This window comes from Canis lupus, chromosome 20 (genome assembly GCF_011100685.1).
Source record: "Canis lupus familiaris isolate Mischka breed German Shepherd chromosome 20, alternate assembly UU_Cfam_GSD_1.0, whole genome shotgun sequence".
Lineage (NCBI taxonomy): Eukaryota > Metazoa > Chordata > Mammalia > Carnivora > Canidae > Canis > Canis lupus.
The window spans coordinates 8,281,982-8,301,982 of NC_049241.1; the positions used below are offsets into that span (position 1 = coordinate 8,281,982).

A 20,001-nucleotide genomic window follows, 5' to 3' on the forward strand; every position below is an offset into this window, starting at 1 on the left:
ATTTGCGGGCCTCGCGGGGCGGGGCGGGGCGGGGCGGGGCGGGGCGGGGCGGGGCGTGCTGCGTGCGTGCGTGCGTGCGTGCGTGCGCGGCCCCGCAAGCGTGCGCGCTGTTTTCGCGCGCTCTCGGGCGGGGGGACGGGCTACTGTGGCAGAAATGGCGGCTCGAAAATGTGCGCAAGCGCAGGTGGGGCCTCCGGCCGCGGGAACCCCGCGCACAGGCGGCGGAGGCTGGTGTTAGGCCGCTTCCTCCGCGGGTGTCCTCTATCGGGTGGGTTTTTATTTTTTTTGCACCAATATGTTTTTGACACAGCAGTTCCTTCGTTTCATTCATTCTCTTGATACCTTCCTGGTGTATGCCATATTCTCCCTACTATATGCACTATTATTTACTTAGTCATTTTCTTATTCGTTTCTCTCCATTTTGGGTCACAAAACTCGACTTTTGTGTAAAAGAGCATAATAAAGACAAAATTTCCTTCTCTTCCTAGTTTCCTACAGCCACCCAGAAGCGGTCTGAGGAGGCGAGAAGTATTATCAGTTTTTAAAGCTTCCTTTTAAAGGTCTTCATTCTATGCATAACGCAAAGCAGTTAAGTAATTTTATATTACTACCATCAGTGGAAATTCAGTCTCATTTGTCACGAAGAGTACAGTGGCACCAAGTTCAAAGGAAACAAGTTGCTAAACTTTATCTGTGGTCTGTCAAAAGCCCTGAGCCTGCTCTTCTTGGTTCAACTAGTTAGCCAAAGGTTAGGTGTTAAATACCAAGTGTTAACTGTCAAACCAACTTTCCTCTGGACATGATCAGAAGGATTAATAGACACGGCCACAAGCACATGAGGAAATGCTCCGCATCACTTGCCATCAGGGAAATACAAATCAAAACCACAATGAGATACCACCTCACACAAGGCAGGAAACCACAAATGTTGGAGAGGATGTGGAGAAAGGGGAGCCCTCCTGCACTGTTGGTGGGAATGTGAACTGGTGCAGCCACTCTGGAAAACTGTGTGGAGGTTCCGCAAAGAGTTAAAAATAGACCTGCCCTACGACCCAGCAATTGCACTGTTGGGGATTTACCCCAAAGATACAGATGCAATGAAACGCCCGGACACCTGCACCCCGATGTTTATAGCAGCAATGGCCACGATAGCCAAACTGTGGAAGGAGCCTCGGTGTCCATCGAAAGATGATGGATAAAGAAGATGTGGTTTATGTATACAGTGGAATATCACTCAGCCATTAGAAATGACAAATACCATTTGCTTCGACGTGGATGGAAACAGAGGGTATTATGCTGAGTGAAGTAAGTCAGTAGGAGAAGGACTAACATATGGTCTCATTCATTTGGGGAATATAAAAAATAGTGAAAGGGAATAAAGGGGAAAGGAGAGAAAATGAGCGGGAAATGTCAGTGAGGGTGACAGAACATGAGAGTCTCCTAACTCTGGGAAACGAACAAGGGGTGGTGGAAGAGGATGTGGGCAGGGGGTTGGGGTGACTGGGTGATGGACCATGAGGGGGGCACTTGGGCTGAGCGCTGGGTGATATGCTATATGTTGGTGAATTGAACTCCAATAATAAAAAAAAAAAATACAGAAAAAAAAAAAAAAAAGGAAATGGAGGGCAGCCCAGGTGGCTCAGAGGTTTAGCACCTGCCTTCAGCCCAGGGTGTGATCCTGGAGAGCCAGGATCAGGTCCCACGATGGGCTCCCTGCATGGAGCCTGCTTCTCTCTCTGCCTGTGTCTCTGCCTCTCTCTGTGTCTCTCTCATGAATAAATAAAATCTTAAAAAATAAAAATAAAGAAAATTGAAACGGGAGTAACACTCAAGATTGCAGTCTGTGTGCCCTCTGAAATTCACACTCACCTAGGTTCTCAGTCTGCATGTAGCCTCAGATATGTGATGTTGGGCAAAATTCTTTAAATTCTCTGAGACTTTGGGGACGCCTGGGTGGCTCAGTTGTTGAGCGTCTGCCTTTGACTCAGGTCGTGATCCTGGGGTCTGGGGATGGAGTCCCACATTGAGCTCCCCACAGGGAGCCTGCTTCTCCCTCTGCCTATGTCTCTGCCTCTCTCTCTAGCTCTCATGAATAAATAAAATCTTAAAAAAAAAAATCTGAGACTTTGCTCATTTTTAAGAATTAGGTCACAAAACTGTGGACAAGTGTTAAGTGGAAAGTGGTAAGCGCCTAGCACATGGAAAGTGCTCAGCAAATAACAGTTAACATTATAAACACACTGTCTCTGTCCTGAAAACTTTCACAGGCTATACTGGGCAAACACACAAGAAATATCATGAGTATGATATTGGTTGTAAAAGAACAAGGTGTAAAGTGGTTTGCTGGACCTGAATTCAGGCAAGGCTTCCCAAAAAGGAGTTATATCCGGGATGAACTTTGAAGATGGACCTAAGAGTTTTCCCTTCCCATCTTCCATCAGACAAAAATATCCACCTTGGAGGTCAGATAAAGGCTTATAGGCAGATATCCCATTCCAGCTTGCTTCTTGATTTTATTCCCACTGCCTTCAAGCCCAGGACCCCTACAGGACTACCACTTACTGAGAATCCACCTGAAGCCCCAAGCCAAAGAGGTACAAAGACTTAAGCTTATAGACCAGCACTATGGCCCTAACATTTAGAAGAAATGGCAAAAGGCATAAACTTTTTGCTTGTCTACACTCCTCGGCAGCTGTTCTCAATCAAATCTGCAAAAGCAGAAGAGGTTTAGATTATTTTTTTAAAAGATTTTATTTATTCATGAGAGCCAGAGAGAGAAAGGTAGACACACAGGCAGAGGGACAAGCAGGCTCCATGCAGGGAGCCCGACATGGGACTTGATCCTGGGTCTCCAGGATCACACCCTGGGCTGAAGGCGGCGCTAAACTGCTGAGCCACCCAGGCTGCCCTCTTTTAAAATATTTTTAAAGTTTATTTTTAAGTAATCTCTACAACCAAAATTGGGTTCAAACTCATGACCCCAAGATCAAGAGTCACATGTTCTTCCAGTAGAGATAGGTGCACTTGATGTAAGTCAATTCTTAAAAACTGAGGATGTCTGGTAAAAAGGGAAAAATCATGAGACCTACTATGTGAAGAGGACTAAAGTGAGAATACAGGAAATGAGAAGTTTATTTCTAGGAGATTAAAACTACAAAGTACAAACACTCATTCCTTCATTTATTCCATAAGTATTTATTGAGGGACTATGTGCCAGGTATTCTGCTAAGCGTTGAGAACAATGCAGAGAAGTCTTGGTTCTTGCCTTCACAGCACTTCAATGAGGGTCACAGACACACACACAAAGTTACATGTGGTGCTATGGAAGGCTGGAGATCTAGTAATCAAGGAAGATGGTATGCAACTCTAATTAAAACGTTCAGTAATGTGGAACAGATTCTGAGAGCAGAAGGAGCATAGAAATAGCAGGGTTCAGAGGGTTTCTTTTAACTCGAAGATGAACTTCACGAAGAATGGAAAAAAATCTATCAAGTGCCAGGCACTATACTAAGCATTCCACATGCATTAAAGCTGTGTCATTATCTCCAGTTTACAATTAAAGAAACGGAAGCATATATTAGGGTGTAAAGAAGGTGATCAGAGGAGAGTGCTGGATTAGAGAGGTTCACCACTTCCTGCCTTGGCGAAAATGATGGCATGAGTTAATCTAAGGAGTCAGACAAATCTACAAAAGAACACCAGAAGCTGGGTGATTTTGCCATGGGCTCTCCTTGAAAATACATTATACAAAGAGCTGGTGTATCCTGATGGTTTCCAGCAGGATAGTGACCAGCAGGGATGTGGACCTCCAGCTGTACTGAACATGAAGTACATGGAAACATTTGTGGAGGAAAACTCCAAGGAAAGATAGGACTTCCTATTAAATTACAATGGCTCAGAGACGTCGTAATTTACAGGATTCGTGCAAACATACCCTCATACGTGCTTCCGTGTTAGTGAAGTGAAACACCAGTTTAATACAAAAATACCTACAACTGTAAAATGAGAGCAGTTGCAGGCCTTAAGATTGACATTACATCACTGCAAATAATATTTATGAAGATCATTTAAGAGGAAGAAAAACATATTTAGGATATACCAAGTAAAACTAAAACTACAGGCTGTATTGTTCTTACATTATATTACACTTTCCACTATGCAAAAACAAACATGACGAGATGGAACAGAGGAAATACACCCAAATGTTTTAATACAACTGGTGACTTCTTCCCCCTTCTACTTTAATGTCTTCTCTGAATTTTCCTTTAGGAGGATATATTTTGCTTGGTTTATGTTTTGGCCAATTAAAAATACAAATAAGTATAAGAAAGCAAACACTGATAAACTTACCCTATAAATTTAATAGTATGCTGTCATATTTACTTTTTTTTTTTCTAAAGAAAACATATGGTGAGGCTAAAATCCCCTTTAATTCCTCTCTGGTCCCCTTTCCCTCCTTCCCAGGGACAACTATTACAAGTTGCATGTGTATCTATCCAGGCTATTTCTTCTCCAAGCTTATTTTAAATTTACATATAGAACTCACATTTTAGTGTATAGATCTGAGTATAGACAAGTCATATAACCATCACCACAATTAAGATACAGAATATCCCCCAAAGATGCTGTGACCAAACCCTACCTCCAGGCTTAAGCCTTGGCAACCAATGATCTATCCTCTGTCCATAGTTTTGTGTTTTCCAGAATGTCATATAATGGAATCATACAGTACATAGTCTGGCTTTTCACTTAGCATTATCAGTTTGAGATTAATCCATGGTGTTGTATGTATCCAACAGCATATTCCTTTTTGTTGCCAAATGGTATTCCACTATCCACTCACCAACTGAAGGACATTTGAGTTGTTTCCAGTTTTTAGCAATCATGAATAAACTGCTATAAACATCTATATACAGATTGTGTTGTGTGTAAACACATTTTCATTTTTCCTGAGAATCACCTAGGGGTGAGTTTGTTGGGTCATATGTTAAGTGTATGTTTAGCTTCATCAGACATTGCTAAATTTGCTAATCTGTCTTCCTAGGGTGGCTATTACCATTTTGCATTCTCGCCAGCAATTCAAAAGTGTTTCAGTTGTTCCATATCCCTGCCTACACTTAGTACTATTAGGTTTTTTTGTTTTTTAAAAAAGTTTTAGCTATTCTAATAAATTACATTGTGGCAACCCACTAAGGGTTTAGTATTTCCCCAGTGACTAGCAATTTGATTATCTTTTCATGAGCTTGTTTGCTATCCTCTTTGAGGTCTTTTATCCACTTATTAGTTTTTATTGTTGAATTTTGATAGTTTTTATCCAAGCCAATTTTTAGTGCTTCTCATATACTTGTAGATACCCATAATCTACATGTGGTATATTACTTTTACAATGGTAAAAAAAAAAAAAAAAAAATTAAAAATAGCCAAAAAACAGAAAACTTGATTCCCACAAATAATAAAATTGTAGCCTGTAATATTTTCCCCTATTTAATAAAGTTGATGCTGCATTGTTCCTTTATCTTTTTTTCCTGCGGTTTTTATACACATGTCATTTTGGTGTCTTTTGGCTTTCATGGGAAAATACAGTGAATACAGTGCATAATGACTATGTTATATGCTCCTAGACACCCTGTGTGCTTCTCCCCATTTTATCTTCTTCACTGCCTCATGTATTGTAGTCATACAGTGTATTAATAAACAACTTCTGAGGCAAAATGTCTGTCAAAGTCAAAATAAATTATTTATTGGACATCCTCTAAAAATATGGTGTTAATGTTTCCCCTTATAATGCATTTATTGTCCACGTGTATTTTTTTAAGATTTTATTTTTAAGTAATCTCTATACCCAAGTGGAGCTCAAACTCAATCAAAACCCTGAAATCAAGAGTCACATGCTCCCCAATGACTGAGCCAGTCAGGCACCTGTGTACATGTGTACTCTTCAAGTCACACTGGGATTATCACATTAAATGAGTTCAAATTTGCAGATAAAATAATCTCAATTCAAAAATGTTATATGTATACATATACATATATATACACACACATATATATATATATTCTTTGTACTATTCTTACAACTTTACAACTTTTCTATGAGCCTGAAACTTGTTTCACAATAAAATAATTTTTTAAATGCTATGGGTGGGAGATGCAGATTAAGGCACAATACCCACCTCACCCTTGGTAGTCTCAACAAACCCAAAGGCACCAAAAGAATCAGAGCAAACAACTGCCCTGGAGTTGTTCAATGCAAACACCTATTCCAATGGGTAACACTTAGCTAAACATGACAGTTGCCCTTTTGCTCTGTTAGGTTGTCAATGAGATCCAAGGAGAGGCTGATAAAGGACCAGCATTGCACAAAAAACAGAAATGTGGGAGTCCTTGAATAACTCTGTACTAATTGGGATTAAGGAGACTTGGTTTTTAGTGTTGGCTTGACCACCAGTTAAGTGGATGGATATATCACACAACCTGTCTAGGCTTGTTTATTCATTTCTAAAACAGCAACAGTATACTAGATGGATCCCTAAAATTCTTTCTCATCTTAAAGTTGTATTATTTCTAGCCAATCCTAACCTTTGGAAAATTTAGTATACAGGTTAGCTTTTCTTAACAAAATAAACCTGAGAGCCCTAAATCAATCTGATTTTGTTGTATAACCTACTTGACAGCCACACCTGTCTTTAGAAAGCAGCTGTATTTTCTTACAGTTACTAATGGCACCAACTGTCTGCAAACTGCCAGACTAAGTCCCAACTCACATTCTCCAGAGCCAAGTTTAGGCAAATATTTCCTCGTAACCAACAGTGTGAAACGGAGTGCAAATGCTGAGAAGGAACCTAGAAATGAACAATAGGCTTTCTGTCCCATTCAGCATGGCCTACAGTAACAAATACTATTCACAAACATGCTTTACTCATGAAATAAAGGTGGTAAACTCAAAGTACTAGGTAAGTAACAAGAGTAACAGAACTTGGTACATTTCTAATACCAAAAACATCAGTTCCCCATTTCTTCCTGCTTCTGAAATCTAGGGTCAAGAGACTGGAAACTGCTTTATTATCAAGAGATTTGTAATCCATTTATGCCTAATAGCTCACTGGCTCAAATCTATTTTTAGTTTTTTAATAAACGTAAGATTAAACCAAATTATAGGGAGAAAACACTTCCAAGTATAAAAGAATAAAGAGTTTCTCTTGAAGGTTCCTATGGATGGCTGAGATGTGTCATATTTACCTCATTTCCTACTTACATTAGAAAATATGAAAGTTCTTCAGGATTATCCTTCTTCAAAAATCATTAAGATTTGGGATGCCTGGGTGGCTCAGTAGTTGAGTGTCTCTCTTTGGCTCAGAGTGTGATCCTGTAGTCTTAGGATCAAGTCCCACATCAGGCTCCCTGCAGGAAGCCTGCTTCCTCCCTCTGCCTATGTCTCTGTCTCTCTTGAATAAATAAAATCTTATTTAAAAAAAAAAAAAAGAGAGATCATTAAGATTTCATAAGGAAAGGAGGCACCACGTGGATAACTTTCCTAGGTCTAACCTCAGAAGAAAATGAACTCAATCTAAATTTTCATTTTGAGGAGGTGACTGAGAACCATCTGAATTTAGCAAATCTGGGCAATTTTAACACCTCTGAAATTCAGTCTTCTTACAGTCCAAGTCAAAATAATTACCCTGTAAACACCCTAGTTTTGTTGTAAGGATTAAACATTACAGTTTTTAAAAAAAGAAACTAGAATGATTTAGTAAATGTAGATTAAAATGTAAAATAAATTTTATCATCCTCAGTAAGGACAAATGTCCTTATTATTCTATAAACTGAAGACCTCAGGAGGAAAATAAATGGTTGGTTAGCCTAACACTATGGACTGCAATGACCTGTGAGCAAAGATGTGTAGGACTTAAGAGTAAAATTCCAGTTCTGGGGCATGACCAGATAAGGCCTTTCAGAAGGGGGATGTAGTTGCTTCTCTTGGCTAGACCCAAAGATAGCTAGAGTTGATTAAATTCCTTAGGCAAGGCTTCCAGAAAATACAGCATACAATTAAACCTTCAGAGAAAGGAAGCTGTGAGAAGCGAAACTAGACAATATAGACATGAATGCAAACAGTGTTTGCAAGACACAGCAAGGACAACCTATGAGGCTTTCTTCACAAAAAGAAGTGTGGGAGCGTGTAAAATCAACAGAGCAGTGTATCTGCTTCCAGTGTCTCAGGTGAGGACAGTGAAAGGGCACTGGATTAGGAATGAGACAATACATTTTAGATCTCGTTATATGCCACACTGAGAATAGAAGAATGGTTAGAACTGCTTGACCCAGGTAGATCTAGGTTCTAATTCCTTACCTTCCCTTACTTCGTAGGACTTTGGACAAGTTTTAGCCTCTCTAAACTAGTCCCTCACCTCTTACAGGGAAATAAGAATGCCTACTCCTTAGGGCCTGATTACACAAAATAAAGCACATGAAGCAATTAGCACATCTAGCACATGATAACACTCAGTAAGTATAGGTAACATCAGTTACATATTCTTGTGTAAACCAGAGCCTCATTCTATAATGGGAGTGATAACACAGTAAAGTACTCTGATACCTTAAAGTGCCAGGTGTGATGAAGGGGTTACTACTAACTAGTAGGAGGCTGGGCTCACTCATTGCCCACATCAAATGTTACCATTTGTTCTCTTTACAACCAGCAGGTTATCATTAGCGACATGCTATTACTTAGGACAATTTTTAGAAATGTTACTTTGATATCAATAAATAACAGATTGACATCTATGCAACCACACGGAATTTATTGAACATTTTCACAAGTGATTTCATTAAAGGAAGGCTTTTTCGTGCCTATATTGGTTACCATCACTTTTGCCCCTATCACAATCTCATGGTGTAGTCCTTGCATGTAGCAGGAACTCAACAAATGTCTGCTAAATTGACAGATGGAGCCCCAGACGACCTAAAACTTGCACTTTAGAAGCACTTACTTCATCCTGAGCTATTATGAATAAGGAACTCAAGTGACTGTTAAAAGCATTCTACTGATGAGTTGGTAATGTTCTAAAGCAACATATCTCAAAGGAAAGGATATTGAGTTTGTCTCCACCATAAAATCCTATTTTTAAACAAAGGTACTACTTAAAAATGGTCTTCCAAAGGCCTCAGCAGAGGTTCTAAAGAGATGTGACAATATGAAGAAGCTTGGGCTCTCCAAGTCAGTTTACTGACCACCTGCCTTCAGCAAGGCACCCAGCAGGGCAGTACAGGGCAAGGGGCACATATGGGCTATCCCATGTAGTACCAGGTACTACGTCAGGGAACATTCAGAGTTCAAGTGCAATGTCAGCATGACAGGGTGGGACGGGAGGGACTCAGAAAAGGGAAAGGGCAGTACTGAATGAAAGAGTCGAGTCCAGGAGATCTTTCTGGAAGAGGTGTGATTTGAGTTAGCCTTAGAACAGCAAATATGACTTGAACAGGGGAAATTTGTGTGCATGGAGTATGACTACTTCTACGTGACTAAAATGGAGATTCTATATAAGAAATAAACCTTTAAAAGTAGGGTGGCATAAGTTTATAGCAAGCTTTAGATGCTAGAGTGAAAAGTTTTAGACTCTTCTGTTTAAACTATTTGCTTTTTCAAAAGAAATAAACATTTAGCTTTTACCAGATAAAACTCACAGGCTGCCCTAGGTTGCAGTTAAATTGTGTGGATGCTGGTATTTCAATAGACTGTAAGCTTCGCACCTAACTCAATGCCTATCTTTTATTAGAGCCTATATAGTAAGCACCTGATAAACATCTGCTGAATGACCAGATGATTCCCAAGATGAATTATTAGTCAGCTCAAAGTGCTAATGTGGGGGGGAGGGCTCCAGCTGGTAAGCTTGATCTGGGCTTTGATCAAAGAGATACATCTGAAAGTTTTATGTTAGAATACTCATCCCACACATCAGATTTCTGTGGAATGGGTGAGCCCCATCTCTAGCTCCTCTCCCCACCATAATCACAGCACTCAGATAAAGTTGAGGAGTTTATTAGGGAAATATGAGAGGCAAAGATACCCCAAGTGACAGAAAGAAAATTCTGAAAATGACGCTTCAAGCCAAGTGGAGGCCCGGCCTTGACCTCCCCCAAAGGACAAGAAACTGGTAGGTTAGCAACGACATTCTCTGATGGCCACCTTGCCGGGGCGTAAGTGTCTCAGCCAGGACTGCCTCCCACCCCCCGTGCCAAAGGTGGAAAGGAGACAAAGACTGTTTATAGAATCAATGCAGAGGCAATGAGAGCTGTAAGGAAAGTCTGAGAGAGAGAGATGGAAAGGACCTTAACAAAGAGTCCCAGGCATCTGGCTCTGAGCGCTTCAAATACAATGATGAACAGTTCTACAAAACGTTACTCAAAAGGTAAAATGCCTAATGTTGGTTCCAAGAGTTCCCCTGGACTTCTTCCCACATGCCACATCACACGTCGATGTACATGGCAGAGCCCAAAGGCCACACTTTTGAAAAAAGAAAAACAAGAATAAGCCCTGTTGCTCTTTAAGAAGAGAGGAAGGAGCTGAGGCTGCTGGGGCCTTTCCCACGTCGGCCTGTGTTCCATAAAGCAACTTCCCAGCAGCAGCATGGCATAGTTCTAGGTGAGGGTCTCACCTTTTGTCACCTGTCAAAGGAAATTGACAATTAGATAAATTCAAAAGCATTAAAAAATATATTTTTTTATAGATCCTAGGTAGTAGGGAGTGGTAGAAGACAACAGTTTTGGAGTCCCAGAAACCTGGTTCAAACCCATTAACTTCTCCAAGCCTGTTACCGCTTCCAGGTTTATTTCAGCAACAAGTGGAAACGCACATTCTCTCTGCACGGCCCTTGCCTAGCCTCACGAGGCTTCTCCGACATACTCACCCGTGCTTCAATGTACTCTATTCTCCGCTCGAGGGCTGTCAATTTCTCGTTTAGTGTTGCAAGTCTTGAACGACAAGACATATCTGGTAAAAGGAGACTGATGTTCAGGATTTACGTCATTCCAAATACACACACACACACACACACATACACACACGGCCCCTAGCTGAAGAGAAATGATACATCACACAGAGCATAAATGGGAGCAGGTGAGCAAAGCAGGGGAATGGAGAAGAGGTAAGAATTGTATTAGGAGCTTAGAATAGATCTGCTGAACTTCCTACCAAGGGTGGTAGGCAGAGAATAAGGACCCCCAAAGATGTCTATGCCCTAATCCCCGAGTGAGTATGTTTCTTACATGACAAAAGGGACTTTGCAGATGTGATTACAGTTAAGGACCTTGAGATCCTGGATTATCCAGATCAACAGGATCTAATCACAAATCCATAAGCAAAAGTAGAGATAAACCAGGAAAGGTGGAGGAAGAAGGCCATGAGCCAAAGGATGCCAAAGACAATGAGAAGCTGGAAAGGGCCCTCAGGTGATATCAGCAAAGAAACAGAGATCTCAGTCCTACAACCACAAGAACCTGAATTCTGCCACCAACCCAATGAGCAAGGAAACAGATCCTTTCCTAGAGTCTCCAGAAAGGAAGGCAGCTCTGCTGACATCTTGATTTCAGCCTTGTGAAGTGATGTTGGAATTCCACTGTACACAATTGTAAAATAGTAAACTTTTGTGATAAAAACAGCTACATTTATGGTAAACTTGTTATGGCAGCAATAGAAAACACGCCAAAACTCTACAACTACTATTTGCTAATACACAAGCCAAGAGTTTCAAGAGAGGGGAAGGGACAACAGGAAGAAAATAATCTCAAGAGAAGAAAAACAGAGGCCATGAAAGCAGCAGTGACGATGGAGAGGAGCAAAGGCGCCCATGTTTCTGAGCTCACGGAAGCCTCACTGCTTTTGCTCTTGGAAAGTACTTAAAAATGTCACCAATATCTGCACAGGCATTTCAGCAGAAGAGAAAACTTGGGAGAACATCAAAATACTCGTTGGAGCCCACAGTCCATCTGTAGAAAACAGCAAAATCCCTTTTCTTCCTTTACCCTGTCCAATCATCTTTCACCATCTTATCCAAAATGATACCTAGATTTCCCCTAAAATACCTTTTCCTCTGCCAACTTCTCTAAGAGAAACCACTTGACTACTCTTTCCCCAACCATCCTCAACAGGAGAAAAAGGTTTCCAGACAAGCTAATTCTCTCCTATTACCTCCTCCAACATCGTCAATAATTTTCGGTCATCCTCAATAATTTTCATTTTTTAAGTCTAAAATACCCTCTCTCCGAGACACTCTTCCATTTACAATGATTTAACACTTAGCTCACACTTCCTTTTCATCTCTTTCCTGTTATGTAAAAGCATGTCCACATCCATTTTGACAAATCCTCCTACACCGGCTCTTGCCTCAACTTTCACTTGTCCACATCTACATCTAACTCATCTTGCCGGTCTAAACATTCTCCTTCAAGGCTCAGTTCAAATTGGATCTCTGAGACGTCTCTGCCAGATAGATAGAATTCTCCTTCTGCTGTACACTTATGGTTGAATTTCTAGTTTATAAATTACTTATGTACTTGGTCTTAGGTCACATTTCCCCCTTTGTATACAGATTTAACAAACAGGAACATTCACCACTATTACATAGGAATAGTTTCATAAAGTATGGTGTATTTATTTATGAAAGACTATTAAAATGGCCATTAAAAATTACACGTTTGCATCTTTTTAACGAGTCACTAAAAAAACAAAAACTAAGGCATCTTTTCAACAACTCATTATTACAAGTTTGAATATTTAATGACTTAAATTGTTTACGCTACCTAGCCAAATGATATCTATGTATTTGTAATTTATCATTTATTTACATGTTTGTTATCCCACTAGAACGGACTCTTACTAATTTTTGTAACGAGTATCTTGCCTGGCACAGAAATGTTTTTGAGAAAACAATTATGGATTCTGCTATGTTAGTGGAACAAAAGATTGGCTCCAGTGTGATTCCACTAATTCTATAGTGGGGAAACTAAGGCCCATCTTGGATAACTGCTGGGACAAAACAATAGCACAGCTGAGTTTGGAGTCTAGTTTCCTTACTGCCCAGGATGGTACTCTCCCACCACACACCCTGCCTGATACCATCTTTATGCACCCCTGGGGTTGTAATTTATTCCCCACCTCTCTTAAAATCTGCTTATAGCCCGACTCTTCCACTTTCTGGTTCCTTTTTTGCTTTTTGTTTCCATACTAGATCCTTTCCCACTCACCCATCTTCACTGCTATTTGTCTCTTTTTTAAAAATAGCTTTATTGGTATATAATTTATATAGCATGAAGTTCATATTACTTGAGGTTTACAATTCAGTGAGTTTTTTAAAATATTTTTATTTTTAAAGATTTTATTCCTTAATCATGAGAGACACAGAGAAAGAGGCAGAGACATAGACAGAGGGAGAAGCAGGCTCCTCACAGGGAGCCCGATGTTGGACTTGAGCCCTAGACCCGGGATCATGCCCTGAGTGGAAGGCACTCAACCACTGACCACCCAGGGCATCCCAATTCAATGGTTTTTAGAACAAAGTTGTGCAACCATCACCATCATCTAATTTTAGGACATCCTCATAATCCCTGCATGAAACTTGTACCAATTAGCAGTCAGTCATTCTCCATTCAGTCTCACCCCAACCCCTGGTAAACATTAATCTTTCTGTCTCTATAGATTCACCAATTCTGGAAATTCTTTGTTATTCTTTTAAATTATGTTGTTTGGGGGATCCCTGGGTGGCGCAGTGGTTTGGCGCCTGCCTTTGGCCCAGGGCGCGATCCTGGAGACCCGGGATCGAATCCCACGTCGGGCTCCTGGTGCATGGAGCCTGCTTCTCCCTCTGCCTGTGTCTCTGCCTCTCTCTCTCTCTCTCTGTGTGTGTGACTATCATAAATAAATAAAGAAAAAATATTTTAAAAAATTATGTTGTTTGCCTGCTAGTGCTGCTTCTTCTCTTTCTTAGATCTAGCTTGAGTATAAGGACCTCAGCACGCTCCTTTTCCTAGATACACTACCACTGCCAGGAATGCCCAACAGGATCAAGTCTCTCTCAATCTGGTTTTTAGAAGCTCAGAGGCACATCATGTATGCTATTCAGTAAGAGCATGAATGTTATCACTAACAACCTGTCATTTCCCATAAAAAGAGACATGCCAGAATTATCTGCAGGGGTGGGGTGGTGAGAAGGAGGGTTCCTTCCTGGATGGCTGTTCTGTTCTAGCTCTGTCGATCTGGCTGTGAATCAGAATCCAAGAACAACACTACATTCCTGGCCTAAATGGATAAGCACTGTTGGGAAATATAAAATGTTAAACTCCAGAAACTTTGATCATATTTCAGATCCCAAGAAATACATACTAATTCAAGCAAAACACTTCGAAGGCATTCAGCAGCTGAACAAATCAAACCAGAGTGCATTTAGGAGTATATTATCTTTAGACTTTAAATGAAGATAACTAGTCATTCTTGTCAGGGTGCTTTGATGGTGTATCCATTACCACTGCTGACAAATGCCAGTTATCAGCTCCTCTGAACTCTTAGTGCACATAACCTTAGCCTACAAAAATCAATACTGTCATTCTCTTGACTTGTTGCTGTTAAGGCTTGCTTCTCTGACAGCATTCTAAATTTCTCAGGAGTGGCTAGCATGTCCATTTATCTTTATTTCTTTTTCAGAGGATGTGACACACAGCTGGGATCATAACAGGCATGCTATACTTGTTGGCTAAGTATAAAACTGACATTTAAAAATAACCACATTGGGATCCCTGGGTGGCTCACCGGTTTAGCGCCTGCCTTCAGCCCAGGGCCTGATCCTGGAGACCTGGGATCAAGTCCCACATCGGGCTTCCTGCATGGAGCCTGCTTCTCCCTCTGCCTGTGTCTCTGCCTCTCTCTATCTCTCACGAATAAATAAATAAAATCTTAAACAAACAAACAATAAATAAAACCACATTTATTATTTTTGTTACACTTCTTTGTGCATATCAGGTTTAGAATCAGGTACAACAGTACAAAAATAAAAAGCTATCATCTGTGACAATCTATTTTTAGAAACTTCACAACTCAAGGTACACAACAGGCCAGTGTTAGGATGTCATCACTGCCTCATGATTTGTGGAGCCTCAGGTTCAAGTGGTCCACCAATATAATTACTCTCACCAGTTGGAAGGAATCACAGAGTAAAAGCTGTTCAGAAAGTCACTAGCTAGCTTGGAAAAACTGTTCCCTCTCCAAATCACATGGCCTACAAGACTCTCTGTGTTCAGGGTGAGAACTGTAGGATTGCTGCCATTTTATTTTATTTTTTTAAGATTTTATTTATTTATTTGAGAAAGAGAGAGAGAGAAAGTATGAGTGGAGGGCAGAGGCAGAGGGAGAAGCAGACTCCCCACTGAGCAGGGAGCCCAATGCAGGGCTCCAAGATCATGACCTGAGCTGAAGGCAGAAGCTTAACTGACTGAGCACCAGGAGCCCTGAATTGCTGCCATTTTCAAAGACTGCCCTCAAAGTAAATTCCTATTAAACCTCTGAACCAGGACGCCTGGGTGGCTCAGCGGTTGAGCATCTGTCAGCTCAGGGCATAATTCCGGAGTCCCTGATCAAGTCCCAGGTCGGGGGAGAGGGAAAAAAAAAAAAAGTCCCACGTCGGGCTCCCTGCATGGAGCCTGTTTCTCCCTCTGCCTATGTCTCTGCCTCTCTTTCTCTGTATCTCTCATGAATAAATAAATAAAATCTTAAAAAAAAAACAAAAACAAAAAAACAAAACTCTGAACCACCAAATCATAGTATTACAAACTCAGTCTAAGCCCTACACATACACCTCAGAACTGAGGGGTCACACAAAGGGCCTGGAGTGGGAAAATGTTATCCCCCCGCCCCATGCTCACCCTGAGTCATTCAATGCCAAGACAGTGTCTCAAGTGTTTCATGATTGTTCAAGTTTCTCAGCCTGTTGGTCCTTGTCTACACTCATATCAGTGATAATGTCAATCTTCAAGAACTTGCCTCAGGTATACCTGACTGATGAATCACATTGCTTTAGCTTCTAACCTTGCCTTATAATTCCATTCTTAATTGTAATAATTGTCCTTTCCTTTAAAAGGACTAAATTAAAAAGTAAATAAATAAATAAAAGGACTAAATTAATTATCTAACATCTTCAAAAACCATCTAGCAATCACTCCCAACATTAGACCATTAGCATCACTTTAAGGGAGAATAATGGCCTACGCTAACTAGTTCTTCTGGCTCCTTAAGATTGGAATTTTGTGTGTATACTTCCTCAGCCTAGGACATGTTGGAAATCTCAAAAAGAAAAGTCTTTATTCTCTATTTGACCATAAAATGTGACTCACACATTTGATAAAATTTCAGTGCAGGGATTTCCTTGCTTATAAAGCAATACAAGAGACATTTCTCTTTTGCAAATCCTAATCTCAAACTCTTCAATTTTTGGTCAGTTCCGAGACTCATCCACTATAAATCTAGTGACTGTAGATCATAAATTACCAAGATTTATGTCAAAGATAAATGTATGTGATTTACAAGTTTATTAATATAGGGGCACCTGGGTGGTGCAAATCCTAATTTCAGGGGACGCCTGAGTGGCTCAGCAGTTGGGTGTCTGCCTTTTGGCTCGGGGTGTGATCCCGGAGTTCCAGGATGGAGTCCCGCATCAGGTTCCCTGCGTGGAGCCTGCTTCTCCCTCTGCCTGTGTCTCTGCCTCTCTCTGTCTCTAATGAATAAATAAATAAAATCTAAAAAAAAAAAAAAAAAATCCTAATTTCAGCTCAGGTCATGATCTCAGGATCCTGAGACAGAGCCCCATTTTGGGCTTCCAGCTCAGCAGAGTCTACTTAAGACTATCTCTTCCTCGGGACAGCCTGGGTGGCTCAGCGGTTTAGCGCCGCCTTCAGCCCAGGGCGTGATCCTGGAGACCCAGGATTGAGTCCCATGTCAGGCCCTGCATGGAGCCTGCTTCTCTCCCTTTGCCTGTGTCTCTCTGTCTCTCATGAATAAATAAATAAAATCTAAAAAAAGAAAAAAAAAAAAAAAAAAAAAGAAAAAGACTCCCTCTACTCCACCCTCACTCAAGCTCGCTCTCTCTCTAAAATAAATAAATCCTTAAAAAAAAAGGTTCATTAATACAACTCAGTGCTCAGAAATGAAGTTATTACATTACCCAGATCCAAATTTGGGGGACTTGTGCTAGATCATTTTTAAATTTTGAAAAACAGCCCCAGCTTAATTTACTTTTTAAAAAATTTATTCATTTATGAGAAAGAGAGAGAGAGAGAGAGAGAGAAAGAAAAGGCATGTGCCTGAGTGGGTGGGGTAGAGGGAAAGGGAGAGGGAGAGAAATCTTAAGCAGACTGTGCACTGAGCAGGGACTCCAAATTGGGGCTCCATCTCACGACACTGAGATCACTACCAGAGCTGAAACCGGAAGCTTAACTGACTAACTCACCCAGGCGCCCTATGACTTGTTATTTTAGATGTTTTGATTTAGTTGATGTTCTTAATACTTTGCTTAGATAATCTGTGTGTATAGATCAGATCTTACCAGATAGGTGAAATCTTTTAATTCTGCTTTTTAAGGTTAAAACTCTCCATGTCAGTGATTTTTCCAACTACTTTCCACTGCCTCTCCTAACTAAGCCAAATCTCAAGCCGTGATCTTCTCCTAGAAGATCCTTCTGGAAGGATCCTCCTTCTGGAAGAAGCACCATTCCATCCTTCTACTACCATGAAATATTTTGGTTTCTCTTCCATGGTCCTTTGTCTGAAGAAATGTTATGAGTAAATAATGCTGTGAACAACCTCCAATAATAGTTCAAGCTCTCCAGAAAAAGTAGGAGAAACCAATTATGAAAACTAGTATTGAAAGAGTTTGCATAGAACTTAGGAAAAAAGAAAAAAACTGAGGAAAGAAACCCAGATTATCTGAATAGTAGGGTAAATAGTCTCAGTTCACTCAAATCAATTAATCTAGCCTCTGAACTTGAGTCTATCTCCAAAAATCCATGTATCTTTTTCACTAAACCATACTCCTTTGCTCATAGTCCTTAAAAGATGTCAGGATATACGAGATCTATGTTGACTACCATTCCCTACTACAACCTCTATACCAAATTATGTGTGTGAATATGTATCAATGACATACTTATACTATTCTTTCTTTTTCTTTTAAGATTTCATATATTTATTCATGAGAGAGAGAGAGAGAGAGAGAGAGGCAGAGACACAGGCAGAGGGAGAAGCAGGCTCCATCCTGGATCCCGGGATCACGCCCTGAGCGGAAGGGAGATGCTCAACCGCTGAGCCATCCAGGCGTCTCTATACTATTCTTTCATATGACTCTATACTATTCTTTTCAGTAACTACCCTCAGTCATTCCCTGGTGAGAAAGATCCATCATACTAAGACTCATCAAAATTATAGTCCTACACACTTTATAAGGATATATATTAATACAAAACCGATGTTCTGAAACTGTCATTATTTCATTTGCAAGACAGAAATTCCTTGAAAGCAGGAAATGATTCTTATTCTGTGTCCTCCAGAGTACCTGAGAGCGCTTTCTACCGAGATCTGGTTTCTCTTGCTGATGCTTTCTAAGAAAATTCATGCTCTTTTACCTTACTCCTCAGGATGCATCAGTTCTCCAGCTGGAAAATAATTAATTCATTTAAAATCTTTTTTTTTTTTTAAATACATCGGTTTCCCCTACTTAATCTTCGTTGCTTGTTGCTGAATTAGTGGAACAGAAGCACACTAGTTGGAAAAAGATCACTAGATGTCATCCTTACACCTTGTGATTACTTAAGTCTACGCAGTGCCCAGTTCTGTTAAGGAAACACTTGGAGCACATGAGATGGGAGTCTGTTACAGGTTTGCTGTCCAGAAGGACACGAACAAAACAGAAAGAATCTGTCACAAGCGCGCCATGCCTAGGAAAGATTTTGCTAGAAGCAGAAGCAATACCTACTGCTGGCTAGTGGCAGCAATACAGAGCTCTCCGTGACCTTACATCTGGCCTCATCTCCCACCACTCTCAGCGCAGCAAAACCGGAAGACAGAAGAGGCGACTCAACGGTATGGCGCTCAAGAGATCCTGACAATGATGCGGAAGCCTCAAGAAACTCACACGAGGGCAGCGACACGGCTGTGGCTGCGTTGTGACTGACGCACCCTAAGTGCAAAGCGGGAACTGGAAGGGAAGCGGGTCACAAAGGAAGCAGGGAGGCTACCGAAGACGAGGCTGTGGATGCAGCTGCCTCTATAGAGTCGGGGAGAGGGCAAGGCTTGCTAATGGATCTGCTGGTGACGGCAATGAAGCCGAGGAGCTCAGCCCGGCGCAGGATAACCCTACAGGGACTGCCCGGTGAGGCCTAAGGATCCGGGCGAGAGGGGCAAGGTGGGCTGCAAAGGACGCGGAAACCAGCAAGCGCCCAGGGCTCCCGGGGCAAGCCCCTTCAAGGCTTCTCAGCGCCTTCGCCAAACTGCCCGAGCGGCCTCCTACCCAACCCCCGCGGCCCCCTGCTCGCCCGCTGACCGAAGGAGTTGAGAAAGTCCGCGATCTTCTTGATGCTGCTGGTGATGACCTCAATGTATTCCCGGTTCGCCCAGTCCTGGTGAATCTCCCGCTGCACCGGATCCTCTTGGCCCGCCATGGCTGCCGCCTGAAGAGAGCCACTGCGCAGGCGCCGCGACCCTCCAGGCCGCCAGGGCGCCTGCGCCGCCAGCCCACGCCCATCCCTTGGCACCCACGAATCCACCGGCATTGTGATGCGCCTGCGCGACGTCAAGTCCTCGCGTGCGTTTTCTCTCTGCTCCACGCCCCTGAAAAAAGTCGCCAGAAGGCGGCCGGGGAGGGGGCAGTGCGCACGCGCCGCGCCTCTCCTGCGCACCGCAGACCCGGTCGCCCGCGGTTTGGGTCGTTAGCGGGCGCGGGACCGCGAGACGCTCGCTCGGTCAGT

The 20,001-nt window shown here is 41.7% G+C and overlaps 1 protein-coding gene across 1 annotated transcript; it reads right to left on the reverse strand.

Annotated features, from left to right (window-relative positions):
* Window positions 1–8,784: 8,784 nt before the first annotated feature.
* BRK1 (BRICK1 subunit of SCAR/WAVE actin nucleating complex) lies at window positions 8,785–19,776 on the reverse strand. Its single transcript, XM_038565673.1, has 3 exons — window positions 19,578–19,776; window positions 10,908–10,990; window positions 8,785–10,665 (listed from the first exon to the last, which is right to left on the reverse strand). Exons 1-3 carry the CDS (start codon window positions 19,693–19,695, stop codon window positions 10,639–10,641), a joined length of 228 nt encoding a protein of 75 aa, XP_038421601.1. The 5' UTR covers window positions 19,696–19,776; the 3' UTR covers window positions 8,785–10,638.
* Window positions 19,777–20,001: the final 225 nt, after the last annotated feature.

What these genes read in the sequence shown, in the direction of transcription:
- BRK1 (XM_038565673.1), bottom strand. Translation starts at nt 19,695, where the DNA reads ATGGCGGGCCAAGAGGATCCGGTGCAGCGGGAGATTCACCAGGACTGG. An exon ending in GGACTTTCTCAACTCCTTCG is followed by an intron (nt 10,991 to 19,577) that starts GTCAGCGGGCGA and finishes TCCTTTTACCAG; the next exon opens with ATATGTCTTGTCGTTCAAGA. An exon ending in TAGAGTACATTGAAGCACGG is followed by an intron (nt 10,666 to 10,907) that starts GTGAGTATGTCG and finishes TTCCTTTGACAG; the next exon opens with GTGACAAAAGGTGAGACCCT.